General features: G+C 34.5%; 1 protein-coding gene across 3 annotated transcripts in view; it reads right to left on the bottom strand.

Annotated features, from left to right (window-relative positions):
• Positions 1–20,796, bottom strand: part of LOC118198116 (uncharacterized) — a 110,990-nt gene that overhangs the window by 65,280 nt on the left and 24,914 nt on the right. For all 3 annotated transcript variants that reach the window (XM_085818680.1, XM_085818681.1, XM_085818679.1), the window contains exon 5: positions 12,575–12,643. In XM_085818680.1, coding sequence (XP_085674806.1) covers positions 12,575–12,643 — 69 coding nt within the window. The remainder of the gene's footprint in view (positions 1–12,574; positions 12,644–20,796) is intronic.

Here is a 20,796-nt window from a genome sequence, read left to right as displayed (position 1 = left end):
ATTATTTATTGAAATTATCATTTTAGTATTACACTCAGTTTCCTTATTTGTAAGTATGACTTCCTGGGACTGTCCAGGGACTGAATCCTTCCTGTCCAGGGACTGAATTGCCTGGAACGTGCAGTCCTTGGGATGTTACGAATTTTGTACATGTGTAGTACATTTTGGCAAAATTATATGTGACTTTTGTTGTGGGCAAAGTGCTAGAATGTAACATGAAAAATTTAAAAAGGTGATGCTTTGCTGGAAAAATAAGAATACAGGTACAAGTCTATTTAACATTCAGTAAACAGCTATCTTACTAAGTTGATGAGGTAACGCCAAGCTGGCAATGATTTTAGTGACTATATTATTTATTCGAATTATTGTACTGCATTGATGTAACCTATTGATATAATTGGTTGAAAGCATTGCTGAGGACTGCATGTACTGCCCGGGACATGCATTCTTGGGAATGGGCAATGTTATGAATTTTGTATATATGCAAATAATTTTAGTCAAATTATACGCAAAATTACAGTATCTTAGTATAATGTAACATGAAATGCCTCAAGAGATGAAGATCTGTTGGAAAAATAAGATTACATGTGCAAGATTATTTAACATTAAGGTAAATTTGTATCTCGTTAAATTTGGCGAGATACTGCTAAGTTGGAGATGCTTTTAGTAACTAATTTTTTCGCCAAATGTCGTCAAACTCTGGCAACATTATGGTATGGTCCCTGCATAAATGTAATGTGTTTTTAATTGAATAATTGCAATTGATCCCTATATGTAACTGTAACCATATCCAACCTTTGCATGTCTTCCTGTAATTCTGATAAGTAGAGGGTACTAAATTTCTCTGCAGCCTAGAGAAAAGTATGATTGAAAAGACTGAAGAAAGCATCAATTGTCAGTTTTTAGTTCAAGGCTGATTTGGACTATTATGAGAAGTCTCATGTGAGCTTTGCCTTTTAGATGCACTTTGCATTGCATTGTGCAGCGCCGGCGCAAGGTTATCCGGCGCCCGCCTGCAAAGTACCTGAAGTTGCCCCCACTTTTTCTAAATTTTTGTATAGGAGAAGGAAGTTGGATCTGCCTTCAGCCTTCGTGGGTGAAGGATGCTCTTTTTGCTTATGGCATCAGCCCATGATCCGACGCCGGTTTGCGCCGCTATACCGCCGGACAAACCTACTAGCGACTGGAGTATGGCTAATACTGCTGACCAAGATTCCATGGACACCTCGACAGCATCGGAAACCGAACAATTGGATATAAAACCCGAACTCATCATTATGCAGATAAAGAATCAAATTCACGCACTCGAAGCCAAGATCGAAATGACCAAATCCCTGAAGAAGCAAATGGAAGCCATTCGTGCTGTTTTGGACATGGACACTTAATGGCAAACCGCACATTGAGTTGATCAATGTTAACGAATTTCGCTTACTGCGCGTGCTCAATGGTGTATCGCTGGCGTGGGAGAAAATACTGGCGACTACGCATAAGCAACCCTACACAAGCCTGTTCGTCATGTAGGTCTTATCGACTGCTTACAATTGCAACAGTCTATTTCATTTTATTTGAAATTTAATTCAGTAATTTAAACGAGATTTAATGCTTAATTTGTTAAAGTATATATGAATGGAACGTATGGTAAATACTCAATTCTTTTTATTTCTCAGAAGTATAATTAGTTAATACATCTTTTAATGTTTCCCGTTTTGTAATCCTTTTTAAAAGAAAATTTGGGTAGTTTATAATCGACATTTACACTCCAAGTGATGAAGCAACTTACAACCTGACATGTTTTAAAACCTCGAACTCTTTACGCCCAAGATAACACCATATCAACTATATACCGTATTTATCTTCTTTTAAAATTACGCCAAAGTCGTAACTACGCCAAATTCTCTTTTGGCCATGCGCAGTAAGCGAAATTCGTTTAACATTGGTCAACTCAATGTGCGGTTTGCCATCACGCGACCCGGACCAGTAGACTCCTCTATAAGGGCAACAAATATACGACGATGAAATTGGAAATGGAGCACCTTAGGGGTAAGTGCGATTATTTTATGTCATTGTGTGCTAGGACCCCTGTAAATAACCCAAATCATTGTTCACCTGAGGGAAACTTAGATAATTCTAACGCTAATACTCGTAGCATGAATCAAAAAAGAAAACAGCATGACATTTCAGAAAACTCAGATGACTGCAATGAGCAGAATGTAGGATTTGTTAAACCAACCAGAACTAGCAAACAGACCAAAAAATTTGCCAATTTAAAAGACGCATCAAACTACATTGCTACCAAAAATAGATTTAGCCCCCTGGATAACAATACTGACGGCACTATTTCCCAAAATGACAACAATCCAGAAACACAAAATGATTCTGACACTCAACAAACAATTAAACCTCCACAACACAAATCGGTACCCCCAGTCATGGTGAAACCACCAGATAACACAAAATACAACAACTATTTAAAACAGCTAGCAGACCAATCCAAAGCAAAGTTCTTTGGCCGTATCAACGGCGAATTTCTAAAAATACACCCAAACTCATCCGAAGATCACAGAATACTCACACAATTCCTTAAAGACAAAAACATAGAACACTACATCATAAACGCACGATATCTCAAACCTGTGAAGGTTGTAATCAGAGGACTCCTTATAGACATGGACACGGATGAAATTCATGACATTCTCACAGAACAAGGATCGAAAGTACATAAAATTACTCAGATGACACAAAATCGTACACGACAGCCCATGCCTCTATTTCAAACACAACTCATACCCACACCCAACATTGAAGAAATTTACAACATCACACACATATCACTATTCATAGTACAAATTGAAAAATATGTTAACAAAAACCTCATACCACAATGTCACAACTGCCAGAAATGGCACCACTCATCCGAAAATTGCTTCCTTACACCCCGTTGTGTCAAATGCGCAGGGGATCACAAATCTATCTCATGTCCAAAATAAGGATTCATTGAAGATCCAGTACGTGCCAAATGCCAAAATTCACATCCAGCTTGCTACAGAGGATGCAAAAAATTTCCCAAACCACGAAACATTAATTCACCAGGCCCCAGAAAACTTTATTCTGAAACTAAATCCAAAAACTCAAAAAACACAAGAAAATATACAATTTGACACATCAACCAATCAGAACACAGCTCCGGCTACACACACCCCCAACAGTAACAAAATTGAACATAATCGCTCAAATAAAACCACAGGACAAATTAATTCCAAAGGAAATCAAAATTTAAACACGTCTGTATTTTTAGAACTTTTCCAAATAATGAAAGAAATTGAATCCATCTTTGGCCAAAAGCAAATCACTAAACTAACAAACTTACTCAAGAAAACCCTCAACAACCTCAGATCAGCACAAACACAAATGGAAAAAATGTACACTTTTTTTTCTGATAATAGAAAAGCTTAACGAACCCGATCATGAATAATCACACCAGAGATACGAGAATAATTACTTGGAACGCGCAAGGCCTCAACACGAAAATTTCAGAACTAAAAGAATTTATAAATGAGTATAACTCTGATGCACTCCTCATACAGGAACACATCCTTGATCCAAACTTCACTTTTCACGTTGCATACTATGATTTACATAGATATGACAGACCGCGCACGAATCGTACAGCTGGAGGTGTCATCATTTTGATTAAGTGCTCCATCACTCATTACCGAATCACAATTCCACAGCTTTTAGCCACCGAGGGAGTAGCTATCACCATCATACCACCCACCACACCATCATACACTTTAGTCTCTCTCTACGTACCACCATCCAAACCTACAACCGATATCATTGCAGATTTAAGCATGATATTCAAACTCAACAATCGAATCATTGTTGGAGGAGACTTTAACGCCAGACACCGCGCTTGGAATTGCAGTTCTACTAATTTCCTAGGCACCACACTACGAAAATTTGCTAATACAGCCAACCTTCATATTGCAGCTCCACCCACCCCAACATGCTATGGATCTACTTATGCTTCTACCCTCGACTTCTTAATTTTAAAAAATATCCAAGCTCCATCTAAAATTCAAACATTAGATGAGCTTTCCTCGGACCACAACCCAGTCGAAATTGTGTGCGTGTGTTTATGGCAAATCCTCGAGGGCTATATGGCTAAGAGGAGGGATGCCTTCGTGGAGGACTTTCTAAGGGAAACTGGCTCGTATACACGTTACACATGGGGAAAACCACGAAAACACCCATGCAGCCAGCCCGTTCGTGGGATTCGAACCTTGGACCGAACTACCAGTGTTCAGCGACTTTACCGCTCGGCCGCTGGTGGGCCCAGTCGAAATTGAATTAGACATAAGTTGCCATAGCACACCAGACAAAAGAGCCGTTATCACAAATTGGTCAAACTATACCAAAGCTCTAAACAACACCCAGTACTCTACCCCCACAATACATACGAGTGATGAGTTAGATGACTTAGTCAAAAAATTCACTAATGACCTCACCACAGCATACCAGATCCCTTTATATTTAATTTATATACGAATGATATTCCACACATGCATAACACAACACTCACTATGTACGTGCACGATACTGCGATCCTCGCACAAAATGCATCTCCTAGCTCATCTATCCAACAGCTACAAACACACATACATGCACTTGAACTCTGGCTCTCTCAGTGGAAAATTAAAGTAAACATCAACAAAAGTGTTGCTGTCATGTTTTCCAAAAAAAGGAAAATTGAAGGAAATCTGGTGTTCTACAATACTCCCATCCCTTGGGCCAAGGAAGTCAAATACCTAGACGTTGTACTTGACCAGAGACTCACATGGAAGCCCCACATTAAACACATAATTACAAAGTTTCGAGTCAGTAAAATAACACTTCACCCCCTAATCGCTCGAAACAGCATTTTAGCACTAGATCAAAAACTACTCATTTATAAAGCCATGCTCGTTCCAATAATTACTTATGCCTGCCCAGTTTGGGGCTATGTCTGTAACACTACACTGATAAGACAACAACGACTTCAAAACATCACATTAAGACTAATCACCAACAGCACATATTGCATAAGAAACGAAGCCTTACACAGAGAAACAAACACACCTCAACTAGTTGAGATTATGATTAAAATCTCAAAGCGATTCCTTGCAAACATCATTAACGTTAACAATCCTACCATTCCCTCATTACAGTATAACGTTAATGACCAGCGCAACAGAAGAAGGCCAGGTGCCTTATTAAGAAACTATCACTAATTAGTGATTATAAAAATATTATTAAAAATAAATAAATAAATAAAAATAATTTAAATATTTATACATAAATAATTATAACTTAAATGCACTGTCAACCAACTACAAACGCTTAGGTGATTTCAAAGTAATGCTTAAAGGAAATATTCCTCCTCAGACAAAATGAAAGTTAGAAATAATTTTTTTCAGCCCAAATTATTTTCTAAGTCCAGCAGGCTTTCCTCAATTTTAACCCCCTCCCCCATTACTTTTTGGCTTTCCCTTCAAAATTTCGTATGGACTGGAAAGAGCCTTTGCCCCTCCCCCCTAGCACACGTGACTAACGCACCCCAATCAACGTTTATCTCCTGGTCTACTTCGATGCTTTCCTGACTTCAACTCATTCACCACTGCTGCTCAGCCGCCACCACTGCTGCCTGCGAGCTCCTTCGATCGACACTCTCCGATGGTAACCATCCTTAATCGACGTTCCCGTTGCCATATTGCTCATTCTGCTTCCCAGACTCGAACTGAATCTCAAGATCTTCTACAACATACATGAAAAAGAACTTATGCCTTACCTCAATACTAATCCTTGTTTCATTCATGATCAACAAAGTTCGGAAACAGATCCATGCATTCGACTGGGATGAGGGTTTTCTAACCCAGGAGCCCACTGACACCTGAACTTCGTTCAGGCATCGGGAGAAGGAAGTTTTGAAGAAAGCATTTATTGAAATTGATTTTAACAATTTATTGAGAATAATTTATTTTTCTGCATTTCATATTTACAAATTTTTCTATAATTTCTTTTGCATCTAGTTCTTGACAGATTTCATTTTTAATGGCAATCAAAGCTAAATACTATATGAGTCTTTCCTGCGATATACTTGAACGTAAATATGTCTTGATCAATTTTAATTTGGAGAATGATCTTTTGCTACTAGCAACACTAACAGGAATGCTAAGTAGTACGATCTTCAAGTTCGGGAAGCACAAATTATTTGACACAATTAAGTTCAAAATATCGAATGAGTCATTCATACCGGCTGTAAAAATGTCTTTCAAAGCTACTATTTCATCATAAGGCCCGTCCACACAAGGACACTCCCGACGTAGTTGACGTAACTTTTTTGACGCCGGCGTAAATTCACAGGACGCAGAAGACGTAAAACTGAGTATGCTCCTGTTCAGCTTTTTCGCCCGCGACGCGCGCGTATAGCTAATAGCCGACCGAGTTCTTATCACGTGTCATAATCAGAAAACCTTCTTGCTTACCCGTTTCAATATAGCGTCAGAGCCACACAGAGTTTTGCTTAGAAATATAACTGTATACAGCAATAAAATAATCAGCATTGTTCACGCCATCTTCAGATTTCTCAAACGTACATATTAGTATACATTTAAAATTCTCATTAAAAGGAAAACTGTATACTTATAAAGCAATGATCCAACCAGTATATCCATATGCTTCACCTATTTATAACACCGTTAGCATTAGGAACCTAAATAAATTACTGTTTCTACGAAATCAAAGTTTCTGCCTTACAAAATTCTCCTTTATTATTATAAATATTGGCTATATCATGTGTAATAAAAAGCTCTATAAATATCCCAATATTAAATACACCAAAAACTAACTTCAGCAATATAATAACTTCTAAAATAAAGCAGTTAACTGTGAAAGAGTATTCAATAAAATACAATTACGAAATTTTGGAGGAAAGTTACAACTTGTGTCATACAGCAATCATTTATTTAAGTTTAATTAAATTACCTTTGCAGCGACTTCTACTTGTTACATTATTTTTCACAAATATTTCTGTCACAGATAGCTGAGTGGTCAGCGTGCTGCTTTGGTGTGGAGGAATGGAAAGGTGGCAAGTTCGAACCTCAGTCGTAGACGGTAAAATTCAGTTAGCTTTTCTCATTTTGAAACGTGTTTCTTATATTTAATCATGAATCATTATATTCTTATTTTATCTATTATTATTGTTTTCATTTCTTATTTTATTCATTATTATTATTATTGTTTTTAATTTAGTTTAAAAATGTGCAGTGCAAATAGAAATCCTTATGTAAAAATATATCTGCATCTCTTTATCATATATCATCTATAAATTCTCTCTTTATTTTTACTTTATTGCACATTTTATCATGCACATAATTTCTCATAAACTGTCCAAAGTTTGAACCTCATTCTAAATTCAAAAATAAATAAAAAGAAAAACAAAAGACCAAGGGAGAGCGAGTTAAAAAAATATGAAGCTGGTTTTATTATATGGTGGATGGTGTATATAAAGAGAATTAAGTAATTTAATTCTCTTTATATACTGTATTCCAAAACAATTTTATAAATCCTAATTTTCATACGATATAGAATCTGCAAGTCTGTCAAACTGGTCGATACTCATCCTGAAGGAATTAAAAAACAAGTAATATACCCCCTCCAAGAAGAAATTAAGTCAATTCCTACTTAGGTCCACAAAGAAAAGTTTAAAAATACAAAAATAAATAAATAAAAATACAAACATAATTTTTTTTTATTAAAAATTAAAAAATTTTAATATGTGAAAAAGCTGTATCAAGTGTCATTCACTGCAAGTTTAAAAAATTGTATTTGAACTTGAGTGGATGAATAAAAAGCATTTAATGTACTGAAAATTTGAACAAGATATAGGAAGAATGTGAACTAATAGTAGGAATTTAATAATTCCAGATATTCCTTTCACAAACAAGGCAGTAAAAAAAAAAAAAAAAAAAAAAAAAAAAAAAAAAAAAAAAAAAAAAACTCTTTGAACAGGTGGCTCTAAATAAATCTTTCGGACCCATTCTTGCCATTTTTTGTGGTTTTGCCTCTGCTTAATAATTGCACATAATAGTATAGTTTCAGCTATAAAAAAAAAATCATCTGATTCGGACAACTTGCCCCAAACATACAGAAGAACAGCGAAGTAATAAGATACAGCTCTGTTGACGCTATATTACAGTGTCACGTGATTTTTGCGCAAAATAATTCTATTGGTTAAATGCACTCTTCGCAAGCGTACTCGTTTGGACGCTTTTACGCTGGTAACGTAAAAGCGCGTTCGTCAGCTACGTTTCGAGCGTACTCGTGTGGACAGGCCTATAGAGTTCTTTTGCGTTAATATCTTTATTGTCACCACACTGTAACAATTTTTCTAATTTATCACATTTTATTTTCAAATTTGCGTTATCGACTTCTGATAAATTACCCAGGAAACTAAAATTATCGTAGTGAATTTTCATTGAATCAAATCTTTCTTTTAATGATGTCCAAGCAGTATCCAAAATTCTAAAAAAGGCATTTGCCCTAAACTTCTCTTCTGGACATTGGGGAAATTCGTCAGCACGTTCGTAATCGAAGTGACATTTCTTTTTCCTTCTTCGGACTTCTTCAACAGTTTTAAATTGTAGCTCGCCATCCACTTCTTCACTAAGTTCTTTGGCTTTCTCAAGAATACTTTTGTAATTGATATCACTTCTATATTCTTCAATGAATGTTTTTAAGTTACTTATTGCCTTTAAGGCTAGTGTAACACTCAGACCCTTTTCTTGCAATTGTTTGCTGACAGGATTAATTCTGTTAAGCAAATCGTGCCAAACTATCAAGGAACAAATAAATTTATAATCCTTGATTTTGGTGCACAGACTTCGTGCTTCATGTTGCACTTCATTTGAAAAGCATTCACCTTCGAATATTTCAAAGAGAGCATCATAGATTTCTCCTAGTTGATATCTTAAAGGGTCCTAGTTGATATCAAGGAAGGAATTTTACGTCGGCAGTAATCAAAGAACTCTGCAAACTACTCAGTATTGACAAAACCCAAACGACGCCTTTACATCCCCAGTCAGACGGCATGGTAGAGAGGTTCAATCGAACCATCCTTAATAACCTCTCATTAGTGATTTCCAGAAACCAACAGGACTGGGACAAGAAATTACCACTGTTTTTATTGGCGTGATGTCCATGAGACTATCGACTATTCCCCATCACAGATGCTCTTCGGTCGTGACCTTCATCTGCCTTGTGATCTCTTGTTTGGTCGAACTCCGGATGCTCCTTCATCGCCTGAGGAATATATATTTAAGATCTTCAGGTCCGGTTTAAAGTAATGCACAACTTTGCACGAGAGCGAGTCAACTTGGCGACGGAGAAGATGAAGACCCGATATGACACAAGAGTTACTGAACATCAATTCCACGATGGAGACAAGGTTTGGTTGTGGAATCCGACTCGACGGAAGGGACTCTGTGCGAAATTACAGTCATCTTGGGATGGTCCGTACACAGTCCTAAACAGGCTGAATAACGTCGTGGTTCGGATCCGTAAGTCTTCGAATTCTAGAACTCTAAACCTAAAGTCGTTCGTTACGACAGGTTAGCTCATTACTATGGCCATAGTACGTAATGTAAATAATTCTAAATAGTGTAAGACCATGGTCCTTTTTGTTTCTAAATGTGTATTTAGTATTTGTTTTGTATTTTGTATTTGATTTGACTTGTATTTAGTATTTGATTTGACTTGTACTTAGCCTTTGATTTGTTTAAGTTAGTTATTGCATTTAGTGTTTATGTTGTTTATTGTATTTATGCTACAGTTGTAAGTTTGGCTCTGCCCAGGGATTGTACTGCCCGGGACGGGAAGTCCTTGGGAAGGGGGCAGTGTTACGGATTTGGTATTTAAATAGCTAATGTTAGTTGAATTGTAAATTAAATGGTTTTATTTCCCGCGCAGTGCAGCGCGTGACGAATATTAAAAGAAAGCTAAGTCGGAAAATTGAAAATACAAGAACACGTGCATGTAACAATTAATAAATATCTATTTTTGATTTCGAGAAAGTACTAGAAAATTCTCGTGCCCGATTTTAAAATCATATAAATAGGAGGAAAACCTCTCAATTCGAGAGTTAGTTTGTTAATTTTTAAAGAGTTTGTTTAGAAAACTGCTCTTGTTGATTGTAGCGAATTTGCGGATTAGCTTTCTTTAGCTGTTTTGAATTAAGTTCTCTTGAACGTTTGAGTAGTTAGAAGATACTACTGTGATATATTGTGATCCTGCACAATTATTTGAGGACATTTAATCATATTTGTTGTGATAATAATAAATTTCTTCATTTTTTATCGGACTTGTGCATTCATTTCGTAACGAACCCGTACGCACGCAACATTACAATAAAAATAGTTTACTAGTTTATAAAATAATATGATCAGTGATGAAAAATATAGCAACCTGGCAACTAGGTACCTAATCGCCTTTTATAAATTGCCGTGCCGTACACTTAGTACACCAGTTAGTGTGCTCCTGTTTACCTTGAGTATCGCTGATTACTTGAACGATGAATATCTATCGTAGTGTTTAAGGCGTATTAGGTTAGGTTTCGCTTTTTATCTTGCTTACATTCTTCTGCATGCTTGGACAACTGAAAACTATACATCAGCGTAAGTTTTTAATAACCATGGAATTTAATACTGTGCTATAACTACTATTTCTTTAACTATAGGTAGATTAAAAATCAATAACCAGGATGAGTAAGAAGGAAATATTTAAATATGACTGTAGGCAAATGGTAATAAGAATATTACAATTAACTTATGTAGTAATTCTTGAATAATTTGTAAATTTTTTTGGGGGGAGAGGGAAAAAACACACTGGTCCACGAAATTTTTTTGTAAATTTTACCGGTCAACGGACCAAAAAAGGTTGAGAAGCACTTCTCTATAGACTTTTGCGTTTTCGTCCATGCAAATCTTGCCCCCCTTCCAACTCCCGTGAAAAATATGAAAAGTTGGTGCCTGTGTTCATTCTTACATGTGGCAAAACGGCAAATTTTCCCTGATAGAAAGGGCTAATCCGTTCCCCCCTTCCCACCCTCACAGAAATTTTCAAGAAAAAAAAGATTGCTCGAGTCAAACTGATTGCTCGAGTCAACAACAAAACCTAAAGGCTTTGAAAGTCCTTCACATGGCCTCTGAAAATATTTTCCATTTAAAATTTTATGAAAAAAAATCTAAAACTAATTACATGCATATCTGTTATAAAATTCACGAATCATACAACATGATTTTTAGTTCACTGTATACATTTTAAATAAAAATATAATAAAAATGATAAAATAAGGATAAATAGAAATTATATTAAGTAAAATAAAATAAGAACGTACTTCATCAAATGGACTTTTCTTTTCCAATGGTAGTAAGGTTATTGTGCATCGAAAATTTTCGCCAACCACTCAGTGATACTCAGTAAATACGAAAATGGAATGTGTAGGTGATACATAACACGTGGCTTTCTAGACACATGGAAAATTACCGTTATCTGGTACTAGATGTGCAGAAGGATCATTGTGAGTAATGAACAACGTCTGAGGGTATTATCTAGATTTAAACTTGCTCACAGCATTAATTCCCAACTCAAACTTCTTTGTATGATACTATCCCTGACGATTGACGGATGGGTGACAAGGCATTGATGGATGAGCTGGAGAGGAAAGGTGGGGAAGGGCAACACCTCCTAACAGTAGGAGGTGTTGGGAGGGTGCGCGAACTCCCCTCTGTCCTGTGTAAGCATTCAAGGAATATTTTTCTTCTTCCCCGATAAGTGCACTTTCTTTTTCATTAAAAAAAAAGCTCTGTGTCGTTCGCTGGTCGGCGCCCGCCTGCAAAGAAGGCTTTGCGGGCCCGCTTCCGCCGGCCCTGGCATTGTGTTTAACGTTCTTAGTGGTTTGAAATGTAACTACTGGCTGATATTGAGAAGAGCTGTACAAGTACTTTTGTAGAGAATTCTAGAACTGTAAAGTGTTTATGGGAATAAAAATTTTTTTTCAAGCTATCATTGGTTCTGTGTGCATTCAATCCATTAAGAACCCGTACGTAGGCAAAAGAATCAGAATGACAGCAGCGAATATTCTATGGGAAATAAGTTTACATAATAGCATTAAGATAAGGCAACGAAAATTTTTAAATGTGAAAACAAATGTGTTTTAGATTAAGTAAATGATTAAAAATCTCAACATTATATGCAAGTCCAATAAATGACAAAGAAAATGAAAAACATATTGTGATATGAAAATGACACCATGAGATGGATTAGTATTTATACTAATATTAATGATATTTATCATAAAAACCTTTATTAGTTAGAGAAGGATATAGAATAGTTTGTATAACTACAGACTTCACAGTGAGCCAATAAACACATAAAAACTGCTTTTCACTTTTATTCGAAGTTAAACAAAAGTTAAAATAACAAAAATCTTTTATTCATAAGGAAAAAAAAATCAATCAAATAATTTAATTATACTTACAGCAAGATTCTGCTGATTGCTCGAGTCAACAACAAAACCTAAAGGCTTTGAAAGTCCTTCACATGGCCTCTGAAAATATTTTCCATTTAAAATTTTATGAAAAAAAATCTAAAACTAATTACATGCATATCTGTTATAAAATTCACGAATCATACAACATGATTTTTAAGGGGTACGCACATATGTGTGTGCATGTAAATACATGTCTTTTCTCTTGTATATACATTCCTCTATTTTTAATTACCTTTTTTCTTACATCCCCGACAATAGCAATTTACGTATTCTACAAACTGTTAATAAACTTCCTATCCTGTTTAAATAAAATTACGTTTACCTGTACGTGATGAAGACACTTTATGCATCCAAAATAACTTTATTTAACTACACTGTTTAATATAGACTGTATACCCAATATGCTTCCATGTCTTTTCTTTTTTTTAGAGGTGGAGGGGGTGATCTCAAATTTGGTTTCATGCTTCTTCAGACCAAATTTGATCTTTCTGACTGTTTTTCTTAAAACTGAAAGTAAAAGAACGAAATCAAATATTATTTTAATTAAACCCATAACTTAAAAGTAACTGGAATCTTCTATATGCTCATATATCCTGGCATCAGTTAGATGCCTAACTGCCCTGGCTTAGTGCTTTCCTCATCATGTTTATACATGGTTTATTGGTTTTCTAGACTTAATGAAGTATCAGCTGCCCTTTTATAGCCAACAAAGTATCTCTCATATCTGAATGGAACTTCACCTCTTAAATATGTCACTGCTTAATTTTTTGCAGCTATTTTTTATTAGCTTTATTGCTACTGACCAGTAGTAATATGTAACAAAGGACTTAAGAAGGAAGTAAACACTTCATTTAATAGGTTATTGTAAACTTTCTGGCAATTTAAATTTCAGAAAGATTTAATTAAGAGTTTAAATTTTAGTAGACATTATTATTGAACAGACGCAACAGTTTTTAAGGTTAAACAATATAAAAGAGTTAATTACATCAGAATTAACACAATTAACTCATTATAAATAGATTTACAATACACATTACTACGTCCTGCCATACAAATAAAAGATGTGATATAGATATGATATGAATTCTGTATCTGTCTTGCCACACTATTTACACTTTCCATATTACATATCAATATTTGCTGAAGTTTCATTGGTACTTATGTATTATTCCATATACCATCAAACTTGCCAAGAAGCATGATTACCTCCAATTATGAATGAGCATGACATCACAACACCCTCAAAACATCTGAGCTTTCATCTAATTTAACGTGGATAGATTCTCAATAAGCCACCTTTCTTTTATGAACGAGGATATAAATCAACTGTTAGTGTTATATTTTTTCCTTGAAATTTGAAATAATAATAATAATAATAATAATAATTCTAGGCCTGTAGAGTCATATTCGTGACTGGCACTCTGGCTCACTTACAGCTGGTCAGAAGAATTAATGCCTATTGCACATTTGTTGAAAAAAACAGCTGCTTATGGCCAAGAAAACAGTAACAGATTGGCACAATTACCTGCAGGAAGTTTGTACTCAGAAAATTCTAACCAAGCTTTCATTAAACTCAGTAATTTCTTTAAAAATTGATATCATGAAATAGTAGAAATTGATGAAAACCTTTTTATGAAGTGAAAATACAAAGTAGAGTAAAAACTTTGAAAGCAGTGGCTGTTTGGTAGACAGTGCATAGAGACTGAAGAATGTTTTATTGTTAGAGTTCTAAATAGAAGAGCAAATCGAAATTCTTGCAGGAATGCTTGGTATGACTTTAAGTGCATCTCCTCCAACTTTCCTGGTTGAATGTTACCCAACTTTCACAGTCAACGGTATGATACATAAATATCATTTCATTTTTCTTAGTTTATATTTTTCTCTGTAAATATACTGGTGTTCATACTTTATTATCAGCTCACTTCTCCAAAGCTCTTACATTTTATGGAAAAACATTTCAGCTAAAAGTTTATTGACATTGAGAGAACGAGTTATATCCATGAGATCTAAAAAGCTTCATTATTATCCGATTATTATTAGATCAGTTAAATTGTAAAAGAGGCAAACTGGCTATCTTCTTATTTTTGTATTTCATAATTAGACTGTCGCTAGTATTTTAATAATGCCTATTCCATAATTAGTTTTGTTTGAAACAGTATAAGTAAATACCTCCAATTTGGGGTGGGCCCCACCAATGGCCAAGAGGAGATTGCTGAATATTGATAGATCATCCTAGATTTGGATCCAGGTGAATGTGCTGGCTGCATGGTTGATTTTTATGAGTTTCACCATGTGTAAAGTAAATATGAGCCCATTTCATTTAAATATACCTTTATAAGGCATACTTTTCCTTATACAGATAGTCATGTGCTTTGCCATATTCAAATGCTCAAACAAACCTGTTTTAGATGATCAGCTTCCAAAACTATAACATCACAGATACAACTTAAATCAAGGCCAGCACCTGTGCATTCAGATAGGGATATTTGGTATTACTGGGTCTTACTAACTGCTAAGTTTCTGCATCAGATGAAATTCTGAAGGAGAACAGCCCAGGAAATGGTCCGAGGCAGCCACTCAAGAAGATTTTGGCTCATCACGTATATTGAGTGCTCCCTAGCTGGACAAATACTATATGCTTATAAACATCCATGCCCTCTTTGGGATTCAAGCCCAAGCCCTTTGGCACAGCAGTCAACATCACTAACCACTGTCTTGCCTAGGTGGCACTATAACATCACAGTGCATAAGAGATTTTTCGCACATTCTTTTGAGGAACAAAGGAAAACTAATATTGTATCCTGAAAGCCTAGAATCACACAGCTAGGCTTCTCTCATGTGATGACTGAAATTCAATATATATATATAGTATATATATTTGTTTTGTTTTCTTGTGATTCCAACAATAACTAATAGTTCAATAACTCTTTAAAAAGTATATAATCAATAAAACAACTGTCATAGTTTCCTAGTATATATTTCAGCAGTAAAAGCTTTTTGACACTAGATATCAACCATAATTTAATGCTGTATTTTCCACTTATCTCTGATTGTAATATTTAACTAAAAAAACCCTTACTGAGAAGAAAACAGCAGTTTGAAACCATACTGGCACTTTCATGAGCAGTAAGCATCTTCAGGAAATGCAAGACAAATATGTGGAAAAATCATCTAATCCATATTTTAAGTAAGTAAAGTGGTATCTAAAATTTAAGATGAAACAAATTTTTATAATTTTTAAGCATTTCTATATATGTCAGCAATGTAAGTTGATTATACCCATTCAGATACAAGAATTTTTAATTTATGACATACTTCTCTTTGGTAACTATTTAAAACATTATATACAGTAAAAAGTCTTTAATCCGGACTCGTCGAGACTTCGGCGATTCCAGATTATCAGTTTTTCTGGATCAATTTAAATCATCAATTTAAATCTGGTAAGATGGCATGCAAAAATTATACAATTAAAAATATTAAACTGTAATTTATAAAATAAAGAGCAATTATGATCTAAAGGGCATCACAATTTACAAAAAAAAAAAAAAAAGCTTAATATTTATTTGTTTACTTTACTAAACATTTCTTTCAACATGCGCATGCGTAAAGCATACATAACGAATAGTCGAAATTAGAAAATTGCAACCAGAAAACTATGTGATGTGTATTTGTGATATTTATAATGCAAGGAATTTGATTTAAATCATATCAAAGACGGAGTACATCGAGACAAATACTACATTTAGTAAGAAATTATAAGCTCAATAAAATAATTGAAAGTTCAAGCTTACTTTTATAAAATTGCTCTAACAGTCTGCAAAAAATAATAAGCCAGATCCAATTTGAAAATTAAGGAAAAACGCAATCTGCAACATTAACTGAAATAGATAATTAGATAATTTTAGCTTAGCTTATACCGTCCATTATTCATTAGACGTGCATGCGTAAACGTATTATGCACATGTGTAAACGCATATGCGCATGCGTAAAGGTATGCACATGCATGAATGCATTATGCATTGACGCATGCACAGAAAGTTTGTAGAGTTGAGGTCCGGATTATGGGCATCCAGATTAAAGACTTTTGACTGTATTTGCATTAAAATGTCTGCAATGCAAAGAATTCCGAAAATTGTTCAATTTGATTTATACAAGCCAGAATAACATTAAAAAAAATATTTCTTCAGTCAATGTTTAGAAATATAACATATGCAGTCTTTCCAAACTTTTGACATAACTTTACTTTTCCAAAGCACTCAAAGGCTACCTGCTTAGAAATCATGACTTCACAAAGACATTGTACATGGTTTCAATCATTCAGTGGGCTAATGAAAATTAGGACTGTATTAAGCAGATGGCAAGCATATATCGCAGAAATTTACTGAAGTAAACATAACTGTATGGTTGAATTTTAGTTATAAGAAGATGAAGTCATTTTAGTATCATAGTAAATGAAAATAATAAATAATTAATATGCATGTCAACAGTTACATTAGAAAAATAACAAACAATTAAAATGTGTTTATAAAACTAAAAAATACATGAATCACAAAATAACTCCCTACAAATGCCGACACATGAAGAAAGGAAAAATGTTGGAATGCACAGAACTAATAAATACTTACAATAAATTACCCTTTTTTGTTAATAGAGCACCATTTAGAACTAAACATAAATGTTAGTAAAATCTAACTAGGTGGTAAGAATCTTAACGTGTAAAGCTTCATGAAATAATAATAATAAAAAAAAAAATAATAAGCCAGTGCTTAAAATGCCCCCCCCCCGGAGCCTGGCTCCGGTACTTCTCAATTTCTAAGATAAATTACAATTTTAGCCGGAGCGCACCGGAGCCCTAAATAAGATGAGCTCAGGTACTTCTTTTTATAAAATTGAACCACAATTTAAAGGGAAAAAATTTAGAATTCCTACCGTTTTAGTTTAACAACAAGCAGACCTTGCAATACTCTATTTCCCTAGAAATACGACCTCATGAGAACATAAGACGTTCAAGTAAAGTCCCCTCACTCACATGCGAAATTTGGGGAGTTTGTTTAGGAACGCATAAATTTCTCGCACTGCCATTGTATCTAGTGTATTGTTATCGATGGTTAATTATCCTCGCAGGAAGGAAAATTTGTATTCTTAAATGTTTGTTAAGTGACAGCGAGTACAATAAGAGTGAAATACTGAGATAAATTGCTCAGGCATGTCCTATACATCGTCTTCCCACAGTATCCACTAATGGGGGGGGTAACCAGCAACTTTACATTCATCCTCAGGAGTCAGATTCAGGACTCATTTTATCCCTGACACACATCTGCCTGATGGCTATAATTATATCAGCACAGAGCCGAGGTCAAAGAAAAACGTTCCCTCTCACCAAGATTCCCCTCATTTTTTGTTTCCACCCTCTCATACCCTCTTTCTGTTTCGCCCTGGAATTTTCATCAGCTATACTAATTTTTGTGATGATAAAAGAACTCCCCCCCCCTACGATCAGAGCTTAAATTGGGTTGGAGCCCACCGGATATCGGCTCCGGTGCTTCTTAGTTTTTGTAATAAATCATAAAGAAGTTCTGCGGCACTTCTTTTATGTAATTGAATAACAATTTCAGTAGAAATTTAATCTCTAAAATTTTATTTTAGCAATAAAATTATATTAAAAATCACTTATTAAATTTCAATTTATCTCTAAATTTTATTTAATTTTAATCATTTAATTAATTCAATAAATAATAATTAATTATCTAATAATTATCAATTAAATTATAATTAATTATACAATAATTATTGATTAAATAACAATTTATAAACATTAATTAAATAGCTATTAATTAATTTGATAATAATTAACTACTTAATTTTAAAATTATTAATGAGTTTAATAGTCATTTTATGTATTTATTTACTCTTGTTCCTATTTGCTGACGGTCTTCCATAGGGCTCCGGCACTTATAATCTTAGAAATTAAGCCCTGCATTAAGCTAGAAAGCAAAATGCAAAGAAATATATATATATATATTTTAATTTAAAGCCATATATTTAATTCATAAAATAGTTATTCAGATTTTTTTAAAATGTGAATAATACCGAAAATACTTTAAAAAAATAGCTGTAAAGGAATAATGATAGAAAAATCAACTAGATCTCTAATATGATTTATATACATATTTTATTTTTAATTTTATGGGACAAATTCTAAGAATTGCCATTTATATTTAGGGATTTAAATAAAAAGCTTTAAAGCTTTAAAAAGCTTACTTTGCTTCTTGCTGTGCACCATACCTAATTTTGAAAACATTATTTTGACATTAATAGATGTTGCCTTTTTCATGAACACTAGTTCAATAACAAACTCCAATATACTGCTTTATAGTTTTCAACTACTCTAGTGCAGTTACTGCTTGCAAAGCCTTCTAATTAACTAGTGAACCAGCAAAAGGTCATCATCATAATAAAATAATATTTAAAAAATTCTAGGAATGGAAAAAACATCTGCTTCCTCAATAACAGGAAGCAGGTGTGCCATAAATGTGATTTTTCTGGTGACTTGAGACTTGAGACTGCTGCAGGTCACATTCAAATACCTGTAGCCTAAGGAAGCAGCACCATACCAATGTTTCTTGACTATGGCACAAAATTACTTAAAAAGCATACAATTTCACTCTGTCAAGATTTAATATTGTCCAAAACTGTGCACTTCTGCTCATTACTGGTGCAGCTTTTTTAACCCCTGTGGCGGCCATGGAACTGCAGACTGGCCTACTTAATTTGGCTGATCGCTGCCTGACGGCCACTTTGAGTATGGGTGAAAGATTCTTTCATAAAGACACCTTTTGGCCTAACTAATATTCCAGTTTAATCTAGACTAAAGACACAAAATTCTTTCTTATGATGATTGATCAACTATCAAGAAATACAGCCTTCCCTTAAATCGTCTGACTATTTTTAAACCTTATACCTTTCCAGGCTTTTTGCATTATGCAAAAGCAGCTTTTGACCTGGTTATTAGCATTAAAAAAAGTTCTTCTCTCCATGTTGAACTAAAACTATCTATGAGAGATATCCTACTGTGCATTGGACTTATATCTATACTGATGGCTCTGCAATGGCTGGTGATGGTGTCTTTTCAGAATTATTTTGACTTCGTGAGGCAGTTGGGCACTTTTGTGACAACTCTGATGCTGAATCGCATACTATTTTGATGGGTCTCCATATCATTAAAAATACAGCTGATAAAAATATTATTCTATTTGTGGATTCTTGGACTGTCATCCAAACTATTGAACTTTAAATCTACTGAGTTGGAATGCAAATTACTAATTAGCCCTCTAATTGAATCAGGAGGGATGTTGTTTTGCAGTGGATTCCCAATCATAGCGATATTCCTGGCAATGAGCAAGCAGATATTTTCACTAAAGATGGTTGTAGTTTTAACCAACCTGAATTACACGTTCCGCTTAGAAATATCAAACAGACTATTAGATAGCACACCATAAGGTCAGATTCTGTCATTACAGGAATGTTGCAACTGCCAAGAATTGGTGCTCCTTACTGGACAAACAGATCTGTGTTTCTATGCCAAGAGCCTTTGATGTGTCTGGCTTCACATTCATGATGCAACATGATTACTTACAGGTTCTTTTTTTTAGATTTGGACTTTCTGACTCCCCACACAGTGTGCCTCTGCTCCAATGACCAATCAGCATCTTTTTTCTTGCACTGTTTTGCATGATGTTGTTTCATAGGACTTCTTTATGACTTTTCCAACTACAGGGGCAATTTCTTTTACTTATTGGACTGCAAGGTGCTATATGCTCAAAACAGTCTAGGCAGGCCTAATTAAATAAAATAATAATGGCAATACATTGATTGATGTTGTATTAACGTTGGCCAGAATTACACTTTCAGTCAATGAATGGTTGTGGGGGATAAGCATTTTCCTATCTGACCTAAACAATAAAGGAAATCCCACTATTTCCACATATAAATATGCCATCTTACTAGATATAAACTGATGATCTAAAATCTGGTAACATTTGATAGTGCCAAAATTCTGATGATTTTGGATTCCAGAACTTTTAATGGCTAAGACTTTGTACTGTACAACATTTAATGGTTATCATACACTGTTAGAATGCTATTTCTGAGCATTTACTTATGAAACTGTAGGAATTTGGCAACAGAAAGTGTGTTTATGTTAAATTTTG

Source organism: Stegodyphus dumicola, chromosome 6 (assembly GCF_044657685.1).
Source record: "Stegodyphus dumicola isolate Sdum_Otavi_A_Nest chromosome 6, ASM4465768v1".
Classification (NCBI taxonomy): domain Eukaryota; kingdom Metazoa; phylum Arthropoda; class Arachnida; order Araneae; family Eresidae; genus Stegodyphus; species Stegodyphus dumicola.
Note: the sequence above shows the minus strand (reverse complement) of the source record. Positions and strands in the feature narration are given on the sequence as shown.